We start from the raw sequence: 26,225 nt of genomic DNA on the forward strand, positions 1-26,225 counted from the left end.
TGGGACAAAGGAGATTTAGAGGTCTGAGATGAAACTGTAGAAGGTGGCAAATTAAAATCACATAGGAAAAAAGAAAATTGCTGTGTTTGATACTACACCAGACATGACCTTTGGCTTTTGCAGTCATCAGAAGTGTAAGATGGCATTTGCTGATACAGTCTGCTTTCTATTTAGGTTCTAGGTCCCAGTTCTACTGCAAATAGTATCATGGCCTCTTACCAACAACAGAAGACTTCTGCTCCTGTTCTTGGTGAGAATTTTTTTATTATAATGCTAAGCAGAAGGAATATTTGTCAGTGTTGAAAGAAGTGTAAAAAGAGATTGGTTATTAACTATAATTCTACCTCAGTTCTAAGAATACATCTTTAGTGTGGTCATTTTGATGCTCCTAGATGGGGTTCTGGTGCAGTGAAATCCAGTAGAACTTTGAATGTATAATTAAAAAAAAAATTTACTGACAGTGGCATATACTTGTCCATACAAGTATATCACAGTGACAGTTTGAGTCTGAACAGTCTATATTTACATACACATTAGAAAGATTCTTCTGGGGACAGGTGTTGTGGTACGGTAGGTTAAGCCTCCATTTGGGATGCTGCATGCCACATCAGAGTACCTAGGATGGCGTCCTGCCTCTATCTCTGCCTCCATTTCCCATCCAGCTTCCTGCTGATACACTTGCGAGCCAGCAGATGATGGCTCAATTACTGAGTGCCTGCCACTCACATGGGAGACCCAGATGGAATTCCTGGTCCTTGGCTTCAGCTTAGCACAGCCCTGGCTCCTGCAGGGTTTGGGAAATGAACCAGCAGATAGATGTTATCTCTCTCTCTCTCTCTCTCATATATATATATGTGTATATATATATATATATATATATGTATGTATGTATCTGACTCTACCCTTAAATAAATAAGAATAAATATTTTAAAAGAATGTTAACTCCTTTTAAAAAGAGGTTCTTAGGAATTGCTGTTTTTGGCTATTGGCAATTATGCATTGAACCTCGAGGGCATTTTCATAATCCTTGCTTATAGGCTGGATCTTTGTGTCATCTTTAGGATTGATGGTATAATTTGAAGGCAAATCCAAGAAATGTTAACAATTCATTTCCTATTTACTTACACCTTTTGTTAAAATGTCTTTTACTTATACTTTGAGTGTTGTATTTCTTTGCTAGAGGGGGATTGTTCTCAATGAGATTACGTATCCCGAAAAGTTAAAAGCCATAAAGAAAGGTGGGTAGAAACTTTTGACATCAAGCTGGTGCCTGAGTATGTGCTCTTTGGGAGGTGGGGGGGTGGGGGAGTCAGTCAAACACACCAAAGTCTCATTGCTGTGGAAAGTTAGTGATAGGTTCTAAATTAATTGGCAGTTTTTACTGCTATTTGTATCTTCAGCATGTAGCAGTTCAGAAATTTTTTCACTTAAATGCTGCACAATGATATTTTGCTAACATTTGAAGTAGCCTTTCGGGATTTGGTTTAAATTTAATGCCTTGAACAGCTCCCTTCTATCACAGTTAAAGGTCATTCATCTGAACAGTAATTATCGTAACCCTAGCTTCCCCTCTTATTGGAGTCTGGCAAGCTGTTTTAGTGTCAATTTCAACCTCACGCTTATTTGTGAGATGCTAAAAATTCAATTTAGACCTGAGGCAGCTTGTTAATTGCTTAGTTTACACTGTTGTCCAACCCAGTTGAGATTTTTTGCCCCTGTGGTCTCTGATGCTGGTTTGATGATAATGTTTAGGTTGGGTTCGACCACACCTTTCCCTGGGGTGTCATAGAAGGCTTTCCACATGAAAGAACATTTCCATTTTCCAGCTAAGCCTTAATCACTCTGTAATATTTGAGGATTCCTCATTATTTGAATATTTGTTATTAATTTCCTTGTGGTGTCAAGGTTGTATAAGAAAAGGAAAGTTCTCATAATCCAGGATTAGGTTTTAATAAATGGCTCTCAAAATTAGTCCTGCCCAGATATTCCTCTACTGCCTACTCACATGTCCCCAGAAGGATTGACACCTTGATGAGTCATTGTCTCTGATTGTCTCATGCTTCATTGCAATGTAATATCATACAGAAGAATTGCAAGTCTTGCAGAAATGTTGACTTTCATTAAATGGTTTCAAGTAATATGGGAAAAGTGCTTGAATCACAGCTGAGTTAGACTTGTTTAAATTGATAGATAGCAGACTAAGTACTTCAAGTCAGAAAGATTTCACTATCAAAGGATTAAGAGAGGTCCTTGCGAAAATTGAAGAGTCTTCAAAACAATTATTTTAGGGCCATAAAATCCAAACATGGAAATGTAGAAGATGTTAAGTCCCGCCTCCACCTCCACTTCTGATCCAGCTTTTGTCAGAATTATTACTGTCTTTGCCAAAAAGTTAATACTTGATGTTTATTCTCAGGTAAGTTTAGGATCAAATATAGTTGTATTTATGCCTAATTTTTAAAAGTGTTTTATTTGAGAGGCAGAGAGATACATAGACAAATAGCTCCCATCCTCTGGTTCACTTCTCAAATACTGCAATGGCCCCTAGCTGGGTCCCCAGCCATAAGCCAGGAACTCAATCCAGGTTTACCAGGTGTGTAGCAGGAACCCAACTGTTCAAGCCATTACTGCTGCCTCTCAGGGAGTGCATCGGCAGGATACTGGAGCCAGGGTACTCTGATATGTGTGTAACATGAGTGTCTTAATGAGCTACTTAACAATGAACCTCTGCCCCATGCGCAGTTTTTAAAGTGAAATAGAGTACTTTATAACATTTTTTAAAGAAAAAGTCTCATTCAAGCACTTTATGAAATTATGGACCTTTTTGACACTTTAAGTCATGTTTTCTCAGTGCTAGGGTTCAAAGTAATCAAAAACTCTTGTGGGCTTTTGCTTAGTTTTTTGTTTTGGGAAGATGGGGTAGGTAAAGAGCCAGAGTATCCAGGAGTACATCAAAAGTTCACAATTTTTTTTGCACCAGGATAAACTTATCTTTTATTTTGATTTTCCACAAATGATTTGAAATATCCTTATATATATAAAATTATAAAGTCTATGTGATTTGTTGAGACAATCTGGATTCTAAAGTATGTCAAGGAAAATTAAATTTGACAATTTCTAGTCATGCATCTAGCCACGGCGCCGTGGCTCAACAGGCTAATCCTCCGCCTAGTGGTGCCGACACACCTGGTTCTAGTCTCGGTCGGGGCACCAGATTCTGTCCCGGTTGCCCCTCTTCCAGGCCAGCTCTCTGCTATGGCCCGGGAAGGCAGTGGAGGATGGCTCAAGTGCTTGGGCCCTGCACCCCATGGGAGACCAGGAGAAGCACCTGGCTCCTGCCTTCAGATAAGCACAGTGCACCGGCCGCGGCGGCCATTGGAGGGTGAACCAACGGCAAAGGAAGACCTTTCTCTCTGTCCCTCTCTCACTGTCCACTCTGCCTGTCAAAAAAAAAAAAAAGGCAGAGTTACAGAGAGGCAGAGAGAGAGAGAGAGAGAGAGAGGTCTTCCATCTGCTTGCGGCCAAAGCTGTGCCGATCCAAAGCCAGGAGCCAGCAGCCTCCTCTAGGTCTCCCATGTGGGTGCAGGGGCCCAAGCACTTGGGCCGTCTTCTACTACTTTCCAGCCCATAGCAGAGAGCTGAATTGGACGTGGAACAGCTGGGACTCAAACCGGTGACCACATGGGATGCTGGCACTGCGGCAGCCGCTTCACCCACTACACCATAGTGCCAGCCCCCATGATGTTTTTAAAAGCCATTTTATATTTTTCACACATTGTTAAAATATTCTTTGAAAATAATTTTTAATATCTTTATGGCTCATGTCAGATGTACTATTAGAACTTTTAATTATCATAAATAATGATGGGAGAGAACATCGTTATATATACATATTTTTCATATTACCTCTACTTCCTATATATGATTCTCAGTTAGATAAGATCCCTCAAATCTAGAGCATGCCTGGAGTTTTAGGTACAATGAAGGCTTTTCCCTGACCCCTGCTCCCTTTACTTTTCAAACAGGGATATCTTCATTGATTAGCATGTCTGTAGAATTTCTATTAGCTTTCCTTATTGCCTACAAGCCACCACATTTTTGGTGCTCTTTTACAGTTAAGCTGTTGTACAAATAGTAAATCCCACAGATCTTAGGTGTAAATATGATGAGTTTTATTAAATGTATATGGCCACACCACCACTCCCTTCCAATTTCAATATGAGTATAGAACGTTCTTCTTCCTTGAATCACTGGTAAACATACCTGGAGCTGAAGTGCAGTCCTTCTCAAGGTAGGGCTCTGACCACGAGGTTGCAAGTGTAACAGGCATGTGAACTCCGGTGCTGGTGGCCGTCATGCAGCTGCAGAGCCTGTTCACCCAGTTTCTTCCACTTAGTTACTTTCTCAGCTCCCCACCAATCAGAGTGTGCCTCACAGTTTTCCTCCCTGTCTTTTAGATGCTGAGCTTTTTGTACCGCCAAAGATCAACAGAAAAACCCAGTGGAAGCTGAGCCTGCTAGAGTGACTGTGCCCAGCTGGGAGGGTTCTGACAGAGGAGACCATAGACCATTCCCTGCCTGTTCCTGGTTGTTCTTCCACCCCTTGTTCCTTGAGGCCTGGCTGTTGAGAATGAGCAAATAATGCCTTGCTGGGAGTGCTGTGTGTGCCACACTTCAGCAGACACCAAGCGATTCTATTTTTATTTTATTTTCTGTATGTCTTAATTATTAGAAAAACTTTTTAAGCTTTAACTAATATAGCATATTTTTAAATGCTATTACTTAGTGCTGTGTGAGAGCACATTCCTGGTAATGGTGACATTGGGTTCACTCTCAGCTTTAGGTCTGATTCATATTGGACCCTGGACAAGTCACATAATTATTTTGTGCTTCAGTTTTTTGTCTGTTGATTGGGAATAACATTTCATGGCTTCTACCTCAAGTTTAAAGACAAGTAAAATAATGTTTCTAAATTGTTATGTTACTGGAAGAGAGCGCTCGATATAAATATCGTGGTTATTAGAGCTACTGGTGTTTGGTTATAGTCATTTAAATGATGTCTCTTCACTGTAACTAAAGCAGAATAAAAAAATGAAATGTATACTGTGAAATTCCAAGCCTTCCTATGCTGACAGCTCTGTTTTTAGCACCTTCTCGGGTCTTGTGCTTCCAGGTGTAATTGGGCTGAGCCTCCTGTAGTCACACTCTCCACAGGGACCATTTCATTGTTTCCAACTAGAGAGTTAGCAGTGTTAAAGCTGGGACAGATTAGAATTTCCCAACCAGTGTCATGTGGCCGGTAGGTATTGTATGGCATACAGGGTTGTGAATTACTGTTTGTTCTCCAAATATTGCTTCCTTTAAAAGAGAATGTTTTTGTCAGTGTCTAGGTCATTTCACATTTTTCTTTGTGGTGCTTAGCTGACCTCTGTTTCATTCAGTTTCTCAAAAGAACTTTCAGTTATTTCCTTTGGAATAAATGAAAATGTTTTGTTTTTGGTGAGTCCAGAAAAGGCCCTGTTCATTTTGACAACAGTTTTGTGGCTAATCATTGGGTAAAGTAAAAAAGTTTTCATGTTTTTAATACCAAAACTAGACTTTCATTACTGTACATAAACAGGAAACACTGCTTTTGATCCTCAGAGTATAGATTTACTCAAGTGTAATTTAAAAAAAATTCTCCCTGGGGGCCAGCATTGTAGTGTAACAAATTAAGCCACTGCTCGCAACACCAGCATCTGATATGGGCACTAGTTCATGTCCTGGCTGCTCCACTTCTGATCCAGCTCCCTGCAAATGGCCTTGGAAAACAAGCAGAAGATGGCCTAAGGCTTTTTGGGCCCCTGCCACCCACATGAGAGACCTGGATGAAGCTCCGGGCTCCTGGCTTTGGCCTTGCCAAGTGCTGACTGTTGTGGTCATCTGGAGAGTGAACCCCTCAGTGGATAGAAGATCTCTCTCTTTGTCCCTCCCTCTTTCTAACTAACTCTGACTTTCAAATAAATAAATATTGAAGAAGAAAATTTTCCCCAGTATAGCAAGATGCTTACTGCAGAATCTAGCAGCATTTGCCATATCAATCACCTTTTTAATGTGTTTGAACATTTTTGCCAAATAGTAGAAAAAAATAAAAGAAGAACAAGATCATATACTTTGCTTTGGGAAATTTAATTTTTGACTCCTAACTCTTCTGGATTTGCTATCATTCAGTGCCCCTTATTGAAGAGTTGAAAGTACCTTGTGACTACTCTTTGGCATGGTAAATGGGCATAGTCGCTTACCTAGCACTTCAATGTAGTGTAGACTTCTTGTTTGGGTGGTAGACTGTGGTCTGTTGATAACGGTGTGAATCTTCACAGGGAACAAATTGGTACAAATGCAGATTACTGTTGATTACAGTCAGATTACTCTCTGCTGTCTGAGCAGAATTTTAAGTTTTGTTTAAATTGAAAGCAAGCAAATTGCTAACAAAGCCAAGGGAGGATTCTTGGACAAAAATTGAGCCTGAAGTGGGGGAAAAGTTCTGCTAGTTCTAGAAGAGTACATGCTCTTTCCAAAAATGTGTACTCTGTCCCATTTATGCTGGGTCCCAAAGCAAGTTCATGCTGTAGTACGCCAAAACTTTTAGATTTCTTAGTTCCATTGAATCAGACTTTACTCAAATGTTCTAAACATCAAGAGGGAAATTGGAGAGCACTGTAATCTTTAACAACATAGATTTCAAAGTACACTTTCTAAAAAACTGAGGCAGTAGCTAATGTTTTTATTATGTCTTTATGAGTGTAGGTTTGTGTAATTTCTCAGCACTGCCACAAATTTTAAAATAAATTTATATATTTATACAGATACTTTATACATCCACAATGTGCATACATGTACATATTGTGAATTTTTTATAGCCATAACTGAAAAAGTTGTCTTTAGAAATAAACAAAATTGGTAATTCTTAGTAATTGAAGGTGATTATAAGTTTGAGAAACAAAATTACATTTTTTGCCTCTTGTGCCAGTCTCCACATACCTGTGCTTTTTTGGAAGCACCACCTGGCCATGCCTGTGGGAGCCTTGGCTTGTCCTTGTGTATATTTTTTGGTAACTGGGGTAAGGATGAAAATCTTGAACTCTAGGTGACTATACACATCCCAAGGAGACAGACAAGCCAAAGCTAGTATGATGAGAACCTAGTATTGTTTTTGTTTTTTAATTTTACTTATTGGAAAGGCATAGAGTCAGCGAGAGAGAATGAATGTTCTGTCTATTGGTTCACTCCCCAAATAACTGCAACAGCCAGGGCTGGGCTGGGCCAAACAGGAGCCTGGATCTCAATCCCTGTCTGCCACGAGGGTCGCAGGGACCTGCTGCTTAAGCCATTACCTGTCGCCCCTCTGCACTGAAGGCCTGCTCTTGATTCCTGTATTAAGTGTTCTCTCTGCTCCCTAATGCTGCTCAAGTCCTAGGAAATTTAAGAACAAGATGCCCTGGTATAAAGGATAGAACAAGGCTTTGAGCCATGGTTCTATCCTTGGACAGAGTTATTTTACCTTACTGAACCTTGGTTTCCCACAGCCTTGTATACCCAAAGGGCTGAGCAGAGTTTTTCAGTGACACCTTGGGTTTGGGGGTGAGACTATCTTGAGCGTTGGAGTATTTTTAGCAACTTCTCAGGTTTCTGTTCACTAGATGCCAGTAGTATAAACTCCGACCTTGGCTTTGATAACCAAAACTCTCTTTAGATCTTGTTAAATGACCTGTAGGGGTCAAAATTGCCTCCAGTTGAGACTCACTGGGCTTCGATGATGTCCACATACTAAAACTGTTCATCTTTTTGTGTGTGTGTGAGGAGGATTCTCTTTTTCTGCTAGAGCAATTGTAAGAATCGAGTGAGAGAATTCACAAAAGTGCTTTGAAAAAAATTGCAGTTGTTCAACCTTATGTTGGTACTTTTCATTTTCATTTTATTTATTCATTTATTTATTTATTGACAGGCAGCGTGGACAGTGAGAGAGAGACAGAAAGGTCTTCCTTTTCTGTTGGTTTACCCTCCAAGTGACTACTAGGCTGGCGCGCTGTGCCGATCCAAAGCCAGGAGCCAGGAGCTTCTTCCTGGTCTTCCATGCGGGTGCAGGGCCCAAGCACTTGGGCCATCCTCCACTGCACTCCCGGGCCACAGCAGAGAGCTGGACTGGAAGAGGAGCATCTGGGACAGAATCCGGTGCTCCAACCGGGTCTAGAACCCGGGGTGCCAGCGCCACAGGCAGAGGATTAGCCTAGTGAGCCATGGCACTGGCCGGTACTTTTCATTTTCAAGTGAGCTCTTAGGCCAAGGATGACTCCCATCCTTCAGAGATCTACCTCTTTGTCAAACCCTCACTTTTTGGAGGTTCTTTTTTTTTTTTTTTTTTTTTAAAAAAACAGGCAGAGTGGATAGTAAGAGAGAGAGACAGAGAAAGGTCTTCCTTTGCCATTGGTTCACCCTCCAATGGCCGCTGCGGCTGGCGCACCGTGCTGATCCGAAGCCAGGAGCCAGGTGCTTCCTCCTGGTCTCCCATGCGGGTGCAGGGCCCAAGCACTTGGGCCATCCTCCACTGCACTCCCGGGCCATAGCAGAGAGCTGGCCTGGAAGAGGGGCAACCAGGATAGAATCCGGCGCCCCAACCGGGACTAGAACCCGGTGTGCTGGCGCTGCAAGGCGGAGGATTAGCCTGTTAAGCCACAGCGCTGGCCTTGGAGGTTCTTAACTTGGAGTGCATAGACTTTATGCATTTAAGAACATCCTGAGAGAGTTTCATAGGTTTTAGCTCCCTGCCAAAGAGTCCAAAGGTTAAGAACTCACTCCAGCTTGCCTATCTGTCAGTGTTCATGGAGTGTTGATGGTGGAGTGGTTTGGACAGAAACCGTGGTGAACAAGATGCACCTCTCTCAAGTCAAAGTACCCAAGTCCTGGCTGAGTGCTTAGTTCTCCAGGACAAGACTTAGTCGTCTCTGCTGAACCAGGCCCCGTCAGGTGGCCTTCCATGGCTGTTACTTGTCTCCACCTCGGCTTCCCTGCCTCAGCTTGCTGTTGCCAGCCGTGTGTGCTTACTAACCAGGCCTGGATCCTAGGCCAGGCACATTGGGCCTTCCAAGGCTGTTTAGGCAAACATGGAGGCTATGAGGGGGCAGCTCTTAGGGTTTCTCCCTGAAGATGGGAGGATGTCAGCTCTCTTCTGAACACTGAGTATGTGCTGTTGAGTGCAGGTGTGACCAAGGACCATAGTTAGAGACTTTCAGACTCCTGTATTAGAGGTGGATGGGTGCTGGCATTGCAAGCAGTAGCTTAACCTGCTGTGCCAAATGCTAAAAACCCAGCACTTGTAACAGAGTTCCCCCAAATGGAAAAAAAAAAAAAAAAAGCCCAGTCATTCCTCCCCTTCCCCTGCTAACAAATGGAAAACAAGTCCCTGGGCCCTGTTAACCATGTGCACTGACAAATTTCTCCCAAGAAAATGAGTGTTTATAAGCAATCCACATGTGCCTGTCTTCATCGATCCTCCTCCCCGCCCCGGCTTTTGTTTTGGCAAAAACAGAAGCCGCATCTGTGGGATTGTTCTCACCAAGTCAGGAAACACCTACTGCAGAGGGGAACATGAGGGTGTTTAATGCTACAGGAAGGAGTGTGCTGGCTCAGCTCCCCGCGTGGAGGGTGGACGCTCACCCAGCCAAGCTGCCGCATGGTCACGGCAGTGGCTCAGCATCATGCGTTCAGAAGCACCTTCTGTAGAGGAAGAAGGGCCCGTGTTCCTCGTACTCAGAGCGATGGACCCACAGGGGTTGGAAGCCCTGCAGCGAGGCCAGGATGGAGCCTCCGGTCCACACCGCAGTGTCCCTCTCCGGCAGCACGTTCACCTGCGGGGTGTCGTTGGGACACATGCTGCTTAGCTCCTTCTGCAGGCGGTTGGGGAAGCCGCTGAGCATCGTGCTGCCTCCGCAGAGCAGGATGTTCCCCATGAGGTCCCGCTTGAGGGCAATGTCGCACTTGTTAAGGCAGGACACAGTCTGCGTGTGAAGGCCCAGCTGCATGGACTTGATCAGAGAGGGCTTGAAGAACATCTCAGCGCAGAGGAACCTTTCCTGGTAGAGGTATATCTCCTTCCCATCGGGCAGAGTATACTGGATCGCGTGCTCTGTGGGAGGGACTTTCTTCTCCTCGATGGGGTCCAGGGCCACGAAGCAGCATTTCTTCTTGATGTCCTCCACAATGCACATCTGGTCCTCGCTGAAGTATTTCCCAGCGTTGTTCAGCAGGTTCATCAGGTAGGCGGTCAGGTCAGAGCCTGCGTAGTCCAGCCTTCCAGTGATGCTGGGCAGGGGGTAGCCCTCATAGATGGGGACCACGTAGGACACGCCATGGCCCACCTCCACCACCAGGCCGGAGGTCCGCCCGTAGGAGTACATGGACAGGCGGGACTGGTAGGCGATGTGCATAGCGGGGGTGTTGAAGGTCTCAAACAGCATTTCGGCATACTTCTCTCTGTTGGTGTGTGGGCTCAGGGGCGGGTCTGAAACCAAGACCGCATGCTCCTCCGGGGCGATCTTCATCTCCTGTCGGAAGAGATGCTCCCAGATGTCCTGCACCGTATCCCAGTCCACAATGATGCCGTGGCGCAGGGGGTTAACCAGCCTGAGACGAACCTTTGGGTTGATGAGCTCTTGCCCCACAAACGTCTCCTTGCGATTGTCCCCGGTCTTGGCTGTCTCCATGTAGGGCTTGCCCACTGTTGTCGAGATCTTGTGGGTGGGCTTTGGCAGGCCAGCAAAGCCACATTTACAGTAGCCAGTGCCAAGGTCCACGACCACTGCTTTGGTCACCCCTAACTTGGGCCGCCTCTCGGCCACTGTTGATTTTGTAGGCTCTTCTGGCTCTGAAGAGTTACGGCCGACCCACACTGCCCGCCTGGCCGGGCCATCCTTGAGGGAGGCTGTCTGGAGGAGCTGTGTCTGCATGGAGGCCTGGTCACCCACTTTCTTGCCAGGCCCATCACCTATGTTTGCTGCCTGTGGAGCCCACACGCTTTCCAGAGCCATGCTGCTCTCAGAATGCTCCTCAATCCCGCTGGCTACAAGGCCTGAAAGGCCTAACTCAGAGCAGAGCTTGAGAATTTTCCCAATAATGACATCACTGATTATGATGTAATCCAGTGAGCTGGGTCTTTCTAAACACTGAGAAGCTTTGTCCCATGTCAGGGTTGAATATTGTTTTCCAAACAGCTCCCTTTTTCTGAAGTTTATAATAACTTTTATTTATTCAGTCAATATATATTGAGCCTGCCATGAGTGAGACAGCTGGGAATACAGCAGGAAGGGAGAAAAAAACAGAAATCTTTGTGCTGGTACAGCTTTTGTATTCTAGTTAGAAGGGGTTGGGAGAGACAGACAATAACCAAAATAAATAGCTATTAGAAAGTGTTGAGAGTAAAGGATAAAAACTAGGCAGGGTTCCGTGAGACGGTACTGCTTGCAGGAAGACCCGAAGGAAGTCAGGGAGAATCTAGTCAGGTGTGTGTGCGAGGAACCGGCAGGTGCACAAGACTGGAGGCAGACATGTGACTTGGGAGTTGGAGGAGGGGTTGTCAGATGGCAGCCAAATGCAGCCGACAGCCTAGGGTGGTCTGGGAACTTTAGTTGGAACATAGCCATGCTTGTGCATTTGCCCACTGTCCATGGCTGCTTTGGCAGCACAACAGCAGGGCTGAGTCTTTGCAACAGAGATTGTACTGAAGAAAACTCAGTATTCACCATCTGGCTCTTTACAGAGAAAAGTTTCCAACCTCAAGTTAGAGGATGGGTGGGAAAGACCAGGGAAACTAGGGTAGAAGGAGCAAGGAAGGAAGGGAGAAGTGGTTGTGGGAGTGGGGGTGGCTGAGTAGCTCGTGTCAGTCCTTATAGGACATTGCAAGGAACTTGGCCTTGGCCCTGGGTGAGCTTTGATAGTGCCAGAAGATTTTGAGCAGAAGAGTGACAGCGCCTGACTTAGATTTTAGAAGGCTGCATGGCTACTGTGGTGACTGTGCCATGCTCTTCTATCTCACTTAGGATACTACACATTGACCCTTTAGGACCACCTTAGGAGGAATTGTTTTTAGGACATCCTTTGTGTGCTTACTCCTCCTTCATCTGGGTCGGAGGGTGGGCAATTAGAACCTGCCGAGTCCCACTGATGAGAATATTGAAGCTTGTGGGTGTGTAGCTCACCCAAGGCTGTCCAGCTAGCAATGGTCAAGCTTTCCTCGCTCCTTTTTCCACCCTGATACATGCTGTGGACGCACCTTGAGACCTAACTTGCATCTCTGAGGCTGCTCGGCCACTTTCTTGTATGCCACTTTGAAGCTGGCCGCTTTGGTGCTGCTGGCCTGCCACACTAAGGACACCCTGCCTCATGTCAAGCAGCACCTTGGACATTACCCCTGCTCCCTGCTCTTCTATGTCACGACAGTAATGGGCTTTCTCTCTCTTTTTCTTCAAAAATTGTATTTATTTGAAAGGCAGACATACAGAGAGAGAAGGAGAGAGGTTTTTAACCTGCTTGTTCACTCCCCAAATGGCTGGAACAGCCAGGGCTGGGCCAGGCCGAAGCCAGGAGCCATGAGCTTCTTCCGAGTCTCCCATGTGGCTGCAGGGGCCCAAGCACTTGGGCCATCCTCTGCTGCTTTCCCAGGCACATTAGCAGGGAGCTGGATGGGAAGTGGAGCAGCCAGAACTCAATCTGGTGCTCATACAGGATGCCGACACTGCAGGCCAAGGTTTAACCTGTGCCGCAGCACTGGCCCCAGGGCTTTCTTTTAAGAAGGTTCTTGGGGATGCTCTTGGCTCCTTGTAGGGGTAGGGATAAGGAAAGAAAAGGATGAAGTTCAGACTCCTGAGCTTTGAGATTACCTGGTGGGGCAGTTAAGCATCCCCTCCAGGACAAAAATCGCAGCTTCTTGCTTCAGTGGTAGTGGATGAATTAATAGCATTGCATTTTGAAGGAAGACTAGGAAAATACTTTCAAAATATTTGAGAGAAAGAGAGATCTTCCATCCACTGACACACTCTTCAAGTGCATGCATCAGTCAGGGCTGAGCCAGGTCAAAATCAGGAGCCTAGGGATCCAACTCCTCCATAGGCTGAAGTGTGGGAACCCCTGGGTGAGGAGTTCCCAGCAAAGAGGATTCCTTGCCAAACGGGCATTTTGAGCATCTTTCTGAAAGCTCAGTCCTATGTGCTGTAACCCAAGTACCAAGACTGTATCCAATTTCTATGAGGTAGAAAGGAAAGTTCTTGGGGCTGGCTCAATAAGCTATGCCTCCACCTGCAGTGCTGGCATCCCATATGGGTGCCGGTTTGAGTCCCAGCTGCTCCATGTCCAATCCAGCTCTTGCTATATGGCCTGGGAAAGCAGTGGAAGATGGCCCAAGTGCTTGGGCCCCTGCATCAATGTGGGAGACCCAGAGGAAGCTCCTGGCTCCTGGCTTTGGATTGGCCCAGCTCTGGCTGTTGTGGCCATTTGGGGAGTGAACCAGTGGATGGAAGACCTTTCTCTCTTTCACTCTCTCTGTCTGTAACTCTACCTCTCAAATAAATAAAACATTTTAAAAAAGAAAGGAGAGTTCTTTTCAGAAAGTAGAGATACTCTTGAGACTTAATTCTGGATCCAGAGACTTTATTGTGAGCTGTGGACCAACAGCTAGATGCCCTTTGGCATCTCCAGATGGAACTCATTTTCTTCCCCCACATAGCTGTTCTCCCCCCTGCTCGCTCGCTCTCTCTCTCTTTCTGTGTGTGTGTGGTGCCACCATCCACCTAGTTAGTTGTTCATGATAATCCTGGAGGTGGTAGGCAGGGATCAGGGATCAGGCTGATGAGAGAAGAAAGCACTATAGGAATCAGATTCTACTGACAATTGAGTAGTTTGCCCAGATCGTTCAAATAATAATAAGCTAGATTTGACTCAGGTCTTCTGAGTCCAATTCCATACTCTTCTTTCTCTCTATACTGTTTCCATTAGGAATGGAAGAAAGTAGGCTCAGGCTGTCTACTAACACTGCCTATAAATAGCCTAAGGAATGGGGCCGGCATTGGAGCACAGTGGGTTAAGCCACTGCTCACAATGCCCACATCCCTCATACTGGTGTGCCAGTTTGATTCCTGGTTACTCCACTTTCAGTCCAGCTGCCTGCTAATGTGCCTGGGAAAACAGAAGATGGCCCAGGTACGTGGGTACCTGCCACCCAGCTGTTGTGGCCATCTGTGGAGTGAGCCAGTGGGTGAAAGATGGATCTCTCTCTCCTCCTTTCAAATAAATAAATCATTTTATTTTTATTTTTAAGATTATTTGAAAGGCAGGTTTACAGAGATAGGGAGATCCTCCATCTGCTGGTTCACTCGCCCAGTAGCTGCAATGGCTGGGGCTGGGCTAGGCCAGAGCCAGGAGCCTGGAACTCCCTCTGGGTCTCCCACATGGGTGGCAGGGGCCCAAGTATTGGACCACCTTCTACTTTCCTAGGATATTAACGGGGAGCCAACAGATAAGATTTGATTCTACCTTCCAAATGTCTCAGGAGCCTCAAACATTGCACTTAGATTAAATGATTCCAAGGGGGAGTGAGGGGAGGGAAGGGCGGGTCCTTTCCCTGTGCTGAGCAAGAGGTCCAGCACCTTAGACCCATCAAAGCACACGGCAGATTAGGGCTTTGGTGGGGAAGAGTCCACAGAAAGAGGGGAGAAGAGGAGCAACTGGGGCTGAGGAAACTCTCTGGAAGAATTAAGAAGAGCAAAAGTAGCCGAGGAATTAGGCCACATGGATAGGGAGAGGACAGGATTTGTAAGACACCATTAAGAAATACCGTGTGCAACAGGGAAGAACGCCAGTGGAGGACCTGTGGGAATTTGGTTTGCTGAGCTGTCCATTGGCACTATTGAGCTGGACTGTGTGGCTAACAACTTTATAAAGATTGCAATTATGAGCATCGTGGCCTAGAAGCACCATGGGTGATGCCACAAAATCACAGAACCTGGGGACTGGTCCCTTGAGTCCCCTCTAGAACATCACACCCAGTCATCTGGCATTGTCAGTTGACCCCATTCCGACCGGCTGTGAGCGGTCACTTTTTCCCACACTGAACTGATGACCCTCTTTCTCCAAAGAGGCTACTAATTGGCTAGGAGGTGAGGGGAGGTTGTGCAGGGCAATGGAACGCTTCTGTGACAACCCTTAGGCTATTTATTTTTTTAAAGATTTATTTATGGGGCCAGTGTTGTGACGCAGTGGGTTAAGCTGCCACTTGCAATGCCCACATCTTAAGGGAGCACTCATTTGAGTCCTGGCTGTTCCACTTCTGATCCAGCTCCCCGTTAATATCCTAGGAAAGTAGAAGGTGGTCCAATACTTGGGCCCCTGCCACCCATGTGGGAGACCCAGAGGGAGTTCCAGGCTCCTGGCTCTGGCCTAGCCCAGCCCCAGCCATTGCAGCTACTGGGCGAGTGAACCAGCAGATGGAGGATCTCCCTATCTCTGTAAACCTGCCTTTCAAATAATCTTAAAAATAAAAATAAAATGATTTATTTATTTGAAAGGAGGAGAGAGAGATCCATCTTTCACCCACTGGCTCACTCCACAGATGGCCACAACAGCTGGGTGGCAGGTACCCACGTACCTGGGCCATCTTCTGTTTTCCCAGGCACATTAGCAGGCAGCTGGACTGAAAGTGGAGTAACCAGGAATCAAACTGGCACACCAGTATGAGGGATGTGGGCATTGTGAGCAGTGGCTTAACCCACTGTGCTCCAATGCCGGCCCCATTCCTTAGGCTATTTATAGGCAGTGTTAGTAGACAGCCTGAGCCTACTTTCTTCCATTCCTAATGGAAACAGTATAGAGAGAAAGAAGAGTATGGAATTGGACTCAGAAGACCTGAGTCAAATCTAGCTTATTATTATTTGAACGATCTGGGCAAACTACTCAATTGTCAGTAGCCCTCTGCCTCTCTGCTGAGCTGCCCGCCTGCCTGCCCAGGTGTACTTTCTCCACTCAACCATGTAGCCCCGCTCTCCCCCAGTCTGAGCGACTGCGCACTCTCTCTCAGGTTCTATCTGGAGAGGTGCCCATCCGTTCTTACGGATGTCCCTTCCCTAATAAACTTTGCTATTTTACTTTCCACTACTCTCTGTCTCACACCTGAATTCTTTCTTGTGCAAAGACAAGAACCCTCCATTCACCAGTAACACCAGTATTTGACATTAGCATCACCTCCTCTCTAGAAAGCCTCTCTTGTCCTCAGTGGGCACTCGCTCCTGTACGCACGAGTAGACCTTGATCTCCGGAGTGCCTCCATTCTAACTTCCGCCCCCCTTAGACTGGGCGCTGCTCGTGCCAGGGTGTCCATCATCGGTCACCCGCAGGCGGTAGTGGCTGGTCCTGCCTGGAACCCCAGGAAACTAATGTTGAGTAAATGGAGGAAGGCACTCTTGGGGTCTTCAGGCTCTTTAGGGAGGCCTGGTGTGTTGGGGTTGCATGAACTTGGAGTAAGTGCAAACACTCCAAGGAGCGGCTTGCTCTGGGCTAAGTCATCTGAGTTCTGATCCTCTTATTTCCTGACTCCTAGGAGTCTGTGAAGAAAGGAACTGCTAGTGCCTGACTTACTGTAAGGGCTCAGAGGAAAAGGTGTCGGCGAACAAGGGGGCAAGGCCCAGAGAGGGAGAGAGGAGAAACCTCAAGACAACAGCCTGCTGGGGTTTCTAAGGCCACCCGGGGAGCAAATTCCAATTAAGGGTATGGGCGGGGCGGGGGAGGTGACGAGACCAAGCTCCGCCTCCAGCAGCCTGAATGGACCAGCCCCCAGTGACATCACAATCCCTAGCGGTTGCCAAGGCAGGGCGGGGGCGGGGGGCGGACTCATTTCTCCCCTGGGAGCTCTAGCATGCGGCTGTGAGAAGGCGAGCAAGGGCGGCAGATGGCGACAAAGAGCAGCCCTAGCCCCATGCCCATGGGCACGGCTCAGGGTGACCCTGGAGAGGCGGGGGCCCTGCCCGGCCCCGACGCCGGCCTCTGGGACACAAGCTCGGCCAGTCAGCTGAAGATGAAGCCCAGGAAGGTGCGCAAGATCAAGGCGCTGATCATCGACCTGGGCTCCCAGTACTGCAAGTGCGGCTACGCGGGCGAGCCGAGGCCCACCTACTTCATCTCCTCCACGGTGGGCAAGCGCTGCCCCGAGACGGCCAACGACGCGGGCGACACCCGCAAGGACACCTACGTGGGCCACGAGCTGCTCAACACCGAGGCGCCGCTCAAGCTGGTGAACCCGCTGAAGCACGGCGTGGTGGCCGACTGGGACTGCGTGCAGAGCATCTGGGAGTACATCTTCCACACGGCCATGAAGATCGTGCCCGAGGAGCACGCCGTGCTGGTGTCCGACCCGCCGCTCAGCCCCAGCAGCAACCGCGAGAAGTACGCCGAGCTCCTCTTCGAGACCTTCCGCATCCCGGCCATGCACGTGACGTCGCAGGCGCTGCTGTCCATCTACTCGTACGGCAAGACGTCGGGGCTGGTGGTGGAGAGCGGCCACGGCGTGTCGCACGTGGTGCCCATCTCCGAGGGCGACCTGCTGCCGGGCCTGAGCAGCCGCGCCGACTACGCGGGCAGCGCACTCACCGGCTACCTGATGCAGCTGCTCAACGAGGCTGGCCACCACTTCACCGACGACCACCTGCACATCGTGGAGCACATCAAGAAAAAGTGCTGCTACGCCGCGCTGCTGCCCGCCCAGGAGCTGGGCCTGGGCCTCGACGACCTGCGCGTGGACTACGAGCTGCCGGACGGCAAGCTCATCACCATCGGCCAGGAGCGCTTCCGCTGCTCCGAGCTGCTCTTCCAGCCCTCGCTGGCGGGCTGCGAGCAGCCGGGCCTCGCCGCGCTCACGGCCGCCTGCCTGGACCGCTGCCAGGAGGCGGGCTTCAAGGAGGAGATGGCCGCCAACGTGCTGCTGTGCGGCGGCAGCACCATGCTCGACGGCTTCCCCGAGCGCTTCCAGCGGGAGCTCAGCCTCCTGTGCCCGGGCGACAACACCGCCGTGGCCGCAGCCCCCGAGAGGAAGACGTCGGTGTGGACCGGAGGCTCCATCCTGGCCTCGCTGCAGGCGTTCCAGCAGCTGTGGGTCAGCAAGGAGGAGTTCGAGGAGCGGGGCAGTGCTGCCATCTACAGCAAGTGCTGAGGGGCGGGCCCCGGACGCTGTAGACACGTTGGTTGATTGCATTTCACATAAAACTGCTGGCGGGCAGTGCCTCTTTGTCTCGTCCCAATTTCTTCCCGCTGGGTCCGAGGAGCTGGGGGGGAGGGGGGCGGGAGGTGGTACTAGCGCCGCCGTTTGCTCTGCAGGGGGAAGGGGGAGGGTAGGAATGGGGGACTCCCATCCCCCCCATCTCACCAGAGTGACGTCAGAGTCCAGGGCGTGGCTTCCTGTTCCATGTGCTGTTCCTGTGGGTTTCAGACCCTGATTCAGCAGACACCATGCTCACCCATCATGCAATGGGGCAGTGGCCCAGGCTCAGGGACTAGTGTGGGGTACAGAGTTCAGCGGTGATTCCAAGGGGAGTCACAGCCAGGCGTCTGTGGCCTCGGTGCCCTGGGTGTGCTCCTAACAGTGGATGCTTCCAGCGCTGTCCCTGCTGGCTCACCCCAGCACCCTCACCAGCCTCCACTGAACTGCCTGCCCCTCCTAAGTGACAGCCCACAGGGGTGTGTGTGTGTCTCCTGGTGTGAGAGGCCATTTCTGCCCCATTTCTTTAAAAAAATGTATTTATTTGAAAGGCAGAGTACAGAGAGAAAGAGGAGAGACACTGACATCTTTCATCCCATTTTGATCCAAGCCAGAATTGCAGATTCTTCCAGAGTCTCAAAGCAGAGTCGCCGTACCCAGAGGATGGCGGAGGGATCAGAAGATCCTTGTGGCATCATGTGGCCCTCCTCCCCTATAGGGAAAAGGCGAGCCATGGCGGGGGGGGGGGGGGGGGACGGGACGGGACGGGTCGGGGAGGGCAGCTGGAGGCCAGTGCTGCAGCCCATGTCTGTTGTCCGAGTCACCATTATTTCCAGAAATGGCAAACATGGTTCTTACTGGGCAGTGGCCCAGAGCCCTTTCCAAGCACCTACGACAGGCCAGGCCCAGTGCTGAGAACCAGAACACAGTCCCTTCCCTGGGGACAGCCCCTGGGTGGGAGGTGCCGTGGAAGCCGTGTGAGGGCAGTGGAGAGTTGGATGGCTGCACACTTACTGGTGTTGGGGCTGAGGGCGGAGCTCCTGAGGCTTGGCGGGTTTCATCTGGTGAATGACTGTCTACCTATAAGACCTGGTTCCTGCTGCTTTCCCCACCCCCACTATCTGATGGAGCCCATGACCCTGTGCCCATCCCTCTATGGGATCAGATGTGAGCTGGGTAATCTGGCGTGGGCTGAGTCTCCCGTGTCCCTGAGCCATCTCTTGTCTTGGCAGAGATTTGGGGCAGTCCTTGAGGTCACCTCAGCAGAGGTGCTTGGTTGGCTATCATGCTGTAGAAATATTTCCCTGGAATGTTGAAGTTCCAGTGGGGCCGTGTTCTCTTGATTGCCAGAGTCTCCGCCATGGCCCCGACATTGTCATGCCCACCTGCTTCTTCAACAACACAACTTTTTTTGGTAATTGGCATTAGTTTCTGTTACTGGCAACCCAACAAGCTTTGACTACTACTGAACCATAAAGACCTGAGGAGATACAGAGAGGGAAACTGAGGCTTCCACAGGGGAGAGTGATGTGTCCCGAATCACACAGGAGAAGTCAGCATGCTGGCCTCAAAGATAGGAATCCATGTGTGTCCACCTTCCCCACATCGTCTCTCTCCCTCTCTACAGCTTCAGCAACTCATCCCCTCACAGCCACAACCTCGGGGCCCTCACCACTGCTCATCCCCTCTGAAAGCATCCCAGAGCCTACAGAATCACTAAAGAAATCGCTTAGTCCTCGACAGGAACTTATTTAAGCCAATCAGGGCTCAGCAGAACAATTGATTTTGGTGGAGAAACACGGGCAGTGGCTTCCGGTTAAGAGGGCTGCTGACCCTGGGAGTGCAGGGTTCCTCTCCTTTGGGTCCTTTGAAGTGATCCATAGAAATGCAAGTGTGCAACTCAACTCCCAGGAGGTGGGTTGTGGGGGTGCGTACTGCAAGGACCTAGAGAGCACCACCTGATTCCTGATGAGTGGCTGTGGAAGAGAGGCAAGACTGGAAGGCTTCCGGCAGAATTGTACAGGGTGCCTCCGGCAGAGCAGGGCGACCTCCTGGGCTGCAGAGTGGGCAGGGGTTTGGGGCTTGGTGATGCCGATAGGGAGGACTATGGGAGTCAAACAAATGCATGTGCAAATGGGCTGGGGAAGGAGTCCTGGCTAACAGGCTCTTTCTGGAAGCTCAGCCCCTCTTGCACCTCAAGGGTAGAGGGGTGAGCGCATGGCCAGCCTCTGCGTGTGCATTTCTCAGAGGAAAGTTGAAGAACTCGCTCTGAAGGTGGTTCTAGCTCAAGGGAGTGGGGGAAGGCAGTGTGTAAGGAGCAGATCATGAACCCTGCCTGGGAGAAAATATTCACAGACACCTACCTGATAAAGGATTGGTATCCAAACTGTACAGAGAACTTTTTTTAAAAAAAATTATTTTTTATTAGAAAAGCAGAGTGAAAAGAGAGAGGAGAGGCAGGGAGAGAGAGAGAGAGAGAGAGAGAGAGAGAGAGAGAGAGAGAGAGAGGAGAGATTTTCCATCCACTGATACCCTCCTCAGATGGCTGCAACAGTTGGGGCTTTGCCAGATTGAAGCCAGGAGCCTGGAACTCCATTCGGGTCTCCCGTGTGGCTCAAGTACTTTGGGCCATCTTCTGCTGCTTTCCCAGGCACATTAGCAGGGAGCTGGATGGGAAGTGGAGCAGCCAGGACTTGAACCAGCACTCCAATATGGGACGCTGGCATCCCACACAGAGGCTTAACCCACTGAACGACAGTGCAAGCCCCTGTACCTAGAACTCTTAATCTCAACAATAAGAAAGCAACTCAATTAAAAAATGGGCAAAAGATCTGAACAGAAATTTCACCAAACAAGATCTAAAGATGACAGATAACACATACACAAAACTATTTAACATTATTTATTAAATATGTAAAATGATACAGCTGGCTAGAAAGACAGTCTGGCAGCTTCTTACCAAGCTAAACATGTTCTTACCTTATGGTTCCAAGATTATACTCCTGTGCATTTTCCCAACTGAGCTGAAAACTTACACAAAAACCTGCACACAGATGTTTGCAGCAGCTGTACTCACAATCACCAAAACCCGGAAGCAGCCAGATGCCCTTAAGTGGGTGAATGGCAAAGCTGCAGCACATCCATACGTGGAATATTATTCAGCAACTAAAAGAAATGAGCTATCAGGCCACAAAAAGGCATGAAGGAAGCATCAGTTAGATTCCAGCTATGTGGTATCCTGGAAATGGCGAACCGTGTGACAGATAATCCCTGGTGGCCAGGGATTGGGAGGAGGGTGGAGGCAGCAGAGGGAACTTGTAGGGCCGTGAGCCTGTTCTGTGTGACGCGGCAGGGTGGCTCCACGATATGATATACTGGCCAGCACTCACAGAACTGGGCAGCACAGAGTGGACTTCAGAGCGGACTGTGGGCCTCAGTAAGGATGGGTTAGTGCTGGTCCCTTAGTTATCACAAATGCCCCACACCGATGCAAGGGTCAGTGATGGCAGCAATAGCATGTGGGTGGAGAGTGGTGTGAGGGGTGGGGTGCATGGGAGTCTTTCCACTGTCTGCCCGTGTTTTCTGTAAATCTAAAACTGGTCTAAGAATGTCTATTAATTGCTTTAAAATGAAGCTAAAAAGAAAGATACTCTAAGGACTAGGAGAAAACATTTGTCAATCCTGTACATCCATCAAAAAATTTGTATCTAGAAATTGAAAAGACCCCTCCAAACTGAACAGTTAACTGCAGGCATTTGACATAGCAGTTTAATGCAGCTTAGGGTGCCTGCATTCCATTTCAGAGTGCCTGGGTTCTAGTCCTGGCTCTGCTCCTGAGTCCAGTTTCCTACTACCTCGCACCCTGGGAGGCAGCAGGTGATGGCTGTTGTGACCTTGCTGCCCACGGGAGAGAGTCAGAGTTCCTGACTCCCTGCTTCAGCTTAGCCCAGCCATGCCTGGGCAGCTGGGGAGTAAACCAGCAGATGGGAGATCTCTGTCTCCCTCTGCCTTTCAGAGACATAAAATAAAAATCTAAAAACCTGAACAGTTAAAAAAATCCAATTTAAAAATGGGCAGATATTTCACTATAAAGGATATACATACAGCTGGCAGAACAGCATATGAAAAAAAATGTCCAATATTACTAGCTGCAAGGGCAATGTAAATTAAAGCCAAAATGAGCTATTACTACACATCCATCAGAATGGGGGACAAAAGGTGGCAACCCGAAATCTGTTCAAGGTGAGGATACACTGAGTCACTTAGCATTGCTGGTGGGAATGGGAAACCCGCTCACTGCAGAAAACACTGGCCGCTTATGAGAAAGCAAAGCATGCATGCAGCTACCACCCCACCCAGCCAAGTGGCACTTGGGCTTGTATCCCAGAGAAAGGACAGCTGTCTTCACACTGCAGCCTATTCACAAACGTCCAAGACCAACAGCGAGAGAGCAGACTGGAGAAACTGTAGAATATGCACACTATGGAACATTGGTCAGCAATAAGGAGCGAGCTAAGGGGTGTGGCATGTTGAAAATTTACCCAGCATGGCTGGCGCCATGGCTCACTAGGCTAATTCTCTGCCTGAGGTGCTGGTACTCCGGGTTCTAGTCCCAGTTGGGGTGCTGGTTCTGTCCTGGTTGCTCCTCTTCCAGTCCAGCTCTCTGCTGTGGCCCGGGAGGGCAGTGGAGGATGGCCCAAGTCCTTGGGCCCTGCACCCGCATGGGAGACCAGGAGGAAGCACCTGGCTCCTGGCTTTGGATCAGCGCAGCACGCTAGCCATAGTGGCCATTTTGGGGGGTGAACCAACAGAAGGAAGACCTTTCTCTCTGTCTCTTTCTCTGTCTAACTCTGCCTGTTAAAAAAAAAAAAAGAAAAGAAAATTTACCCAGCAGGTTTTCCACTTCTAAGGGGAAGACCCCGTGGAGGGCGCAGGGGTGGGGAGAAGGGGCAACAGTTTGGGTGAATCTCCAGAGAATCATGCTGTTAAAAAAAAATCCTCAAAGATCACATGCTGTGTGATTCCATTTACATAGCATTGTGAAATAACAAAATTATGGGAATGGAGATGACATTAGCAGTTACCAGTGTTAGGGATGGGTAGGTAGGAGGAAGCAGGTGTGGCTAGAAAAGGAAAACTAAAGGGGCATCTGGAGTGGTGAAACTGTTGTGTATCTTGACTGTGTGAATGTTAATATCATGGTTGTGGCATTATATTACACTATACTATATTATACTACTATACTATACTATACTATACCACACTATACTATACTGTACTATACTATACTATATTACATAACATACTATGTATACCATAGTTTGGCAAGATATTACTACCGGGGAAAACTGGTATATTAATTCTTATAACTTCATGTCAATCCACAATTGCCTCACTTAATTTTAAAAAATAAATGAAGAGATTGGGAAATACAAATATACTAACAATAAATATCTATTGCTGAAACTTGCTTAGACCAGATACATGAAACTCTCTTGGGGTGGGGAGAATGGATGTTAGCATTTCTTTTTTTTTTCTTCTTTTAAGATTTTATTTTTATTTATTTGAAATAGAGTCGCAGAGAGAGGCAGAGACAGAGAGGTCTTCCATTTGCTGGTTCACTCCCCAAATGGCTGCAACGGCCAGAGTTGCACCAATCCGAAGCCAGGAGCCAGGAGCCAGGAGCTTCTTTAGGGTCTCCCATGTGGGTGCAGGGGCCCAAGCACTTGGAAAATCTTCTACTGCATTCCTAGGCCATAGCAGAGAGCGGGATTGGAAGTGGAGCAGCCGGGACTGGAGCTGGCGCCCATATGGGATGCCAGCGCTTCAGGCTGGGGCTTTAACCTGCTGTACCACAGCACTGGCCCCAACGTTAGTATTTCTTTTCAAGTTTACCCAGATGATTTCAATGTGTACCCAAGTTTGAGAAACGACTGTGTGGAGGGAGGGTGGGAGTCAATGTAGGCAGCTGTAGAGAACTTTGGGTTACACAGATGGCTTCTGACACCAGCCGCGTGGTCCTGGGCAGGACTTTAAGCCTCACATGGCCTCAGCATCTCCTTTGTAAATTTTAAGTTGGTGTCCTTTCTCCCCAACTCGGTTTTGAAGATCAAGAAGAAAACATAAGTGAATGTTTCATAAGTTATAAAGTGCTATATGAATGTTCAAATCAACATGTAGTGCTTACTGTACTTCTGTGCAGGTGTGTGTATGTTTTAAAATATGTGCAGAATACCCAGGACATGCAAGAGTTTACATGCTTCTTTTAAAAAGATTTATTTATTTATTTATTTATTTATTTTTGAAAGGCAGAGAACAAGGAAGAGACAGAGAAAAAGAGATCTTCCATCCTCTGGTTCACTCTCCAGATGGCTACAACAGCTGGGGTGGGGACAGGCCAAAGCCAGGAACCTGGGGCTCCATCTGCATCTCCCACCTAGGTGGCAGGGGTCCAAGTATTTGAGCCATCTTCCACTGCTTTTCCCAGGTCCTTAGCAGGGAGCTGAATCAGAAGTGGAGCAACTGGGACTTGAACTGGCACCCATATGGAGTGGTTTTACCTGCTATGCCACAGTGCTGTCCCCGCCCCCACACCCAACTTGCTTCTTATAGCATTTGATGTCATCAGCAACCCACAACTGCAGGATTATGCTCCTAATTTTACAGGAAAAGAGGAACCCGAGGCTCATTGAGGTGAATAACACCTCTGGCATTAGGAGCACAAATAGATTCTGCTAATCTCCACCTGCCATTAGTTCACTCCACTCAAGGAGCTATAAGTAGGCCCCTTGTTGTCTCTGGAAAACCTCTTGGTATATGTCCATTCCCATGTTCCTGGCCCCAACACTACATGACCCTGACACCCTGCAATTAATTTGGGGTTCTGTTTCCTTTGACATGTGATACAATGTTGTCTTCTCCCATGGTGAAGCACAGAACAAGGAGTCTGGATGTGGTCCTGGGACAGGAATGGTGGGTGTTGAAAGTTGCTCTGGGGCCGGTGCTTTAGCGTAGCAGATAAAGCCACCGCCTGCAGTGCCGGCAACCCATACGGGCATAGGTTCAAGTCCTGGCTGCTCCACTTCCGATCCAGCTCTCTGCTATGGCCTGGGAAAGCGAGGGAAGATGGCCCAAGTCCTTGGGCCCCTGTACCTGTGTGGGAGACCTGGAAAAAACTCCTGGCTCCTGGCTTCGGATTGGCTCAGCTCTGGCCATTGTGGCCAGTTGGGGAGTGAACCAGTGGATGGAAGACCTCTCTCTCTCTGCTTCTGCTTCTCTCTCTGTGTAACTCTGATTTTCAAATAAATAACTAAATATTAAAAAAAAAGAAAGTTGCTCTGTATTCTTTGAAGGAAGGACTGCCTGTCCTCCCTTTAACTGATAACTTTTAGAATGATTTTATGCCTTTACCTGGTAACTTTTAGAATGCTTTAATTGGTGAATATTAAATTCAACAGACTCCTAGAGGCTGGATCTGCAGCTCCAAGCAGGCTCCTGCCTTGCTGAAACATTACAGCTGAGGTTTGAGGGTACTGAGCTGCTCCAGCTGCAGCAGCTGACAACTCCGCTGGCCCGGGCAGAACCCGTGCTCAGCTGGTGCAGTAGCCAGGGCAGGCCCTCACACAGCAAGTTCCACAATGTTGCAAACTTAAAACCAGCACCAGATGGAAATTTCCAATATGGTTGCAGGCTGTGTCCCCACGATGACTTTTAGATCATTAAAATGTCATTATAATAAAATTACCGTGGCCTGCACTCCCGTTCCCTAATATACCTGATGTTGTGACACTTCTGAGACTTCCCAAAAAGGGCCTGGAAGTGGGTGGTACTCAAGCCCTGTCCCAAACTCTACCCTCTGAATATTCAATTGGGTCCTACCCCAGACAGTACCCGTATGCCTCCAGATGCTGGAAAAGGGTGTCCCAAACCATATTGGCGGGGGGGGGGGGGGGGGGGGG

General features: G+C 48.3%; 3 protein-coding genes across 4 annotated transcripts in view; 2 read left to right on the plus strand and 1 right to left on the minus strand.

The window, feature by feature from the left end:
* The window catches only part of ELP1 (elongator acetyltransferase complex subunit 1), a 76,670-nt gene extending 70,554 nt beyond the window's left edge, over positions 1-6,116 (plus strand). The window contains exons 36-37 of one of the 2 annotated variants that reach the window (XM_062207799.1): positions 175-250; positions 4,458-6,115. In XM_062207799.1, coding sequence (XP_062063783.1) covers positions 175-250; positions 4,458-4,525 — 144 coding nt within the window. In that variant the 3' untranslated portion in view covers positions 4,526-6,115. Of the gene's footprint in view, positions 1-174; positions 251-4,457 lie in introns of both variants that reach the window. The other variant, XM_062207800.1, reaches the window with a different exon arrangement.
* A 3,623-nt stretch (positions 6,117-9,739) lies between these two features.
* ACTL7A (actin like 7A) lies at positions 9,740-11,062 on the minus strand. The gene has a single exon (XM_062206945.1). It carries the CDS (start codon positions 11,060-11,062, stop codon positions 9,740-9,742), a length of 1,323 nt encoding a protein of 440 aa, XP_062062929.1.
* Positions 11,063-16,965: 5,903 nt separating this feature from the next.
* Positions 16,966-18,222, plus strand: ACTL7B (actin like 7B). The gene has a single exon (XM_062206946.1). It carries the CDS (start codon positions 16,966-16,968, stop codon positions 18,220-18,222), a length of 1,257 nt encoding a protein of 418 aa, XP_062062930.1.
* Positions 18,223-26,225: the final 8,003 nt, after the last annotated feature.

Source organism: Lepus europaeus, chromosome 12, assembly GCF_033115175.1.
Source record: "Lepus europaeus isolate LE1 chromosome 12, mLepTim1.pri, whole genome shotgun sequence".
NCBI classification, from domain to species: Eukaryota; Metazoa; Chordata; class Mammalia; order Lagomorpha; family Leporidae; genus Lepus; species Lepus europaeus.

What these genes read in the sequence shown, in the direction of transcription:
- ACTL7A (XM_062206945.1), bottom strand. Translation starts at nt 11,062, where the DNA reads ATGGCTCTGGAAAGCGTGTGGGCTCCACAGGCAGCAAACATAGGTGAT.
- ACTL7B (XM_062206946.1), top strand. Translation starts at nt 16,966, where the DNA reads ATGGCGACAAAGAGCAGCCCTAGCCCCATGCCCATGGGCACGGCTCAG.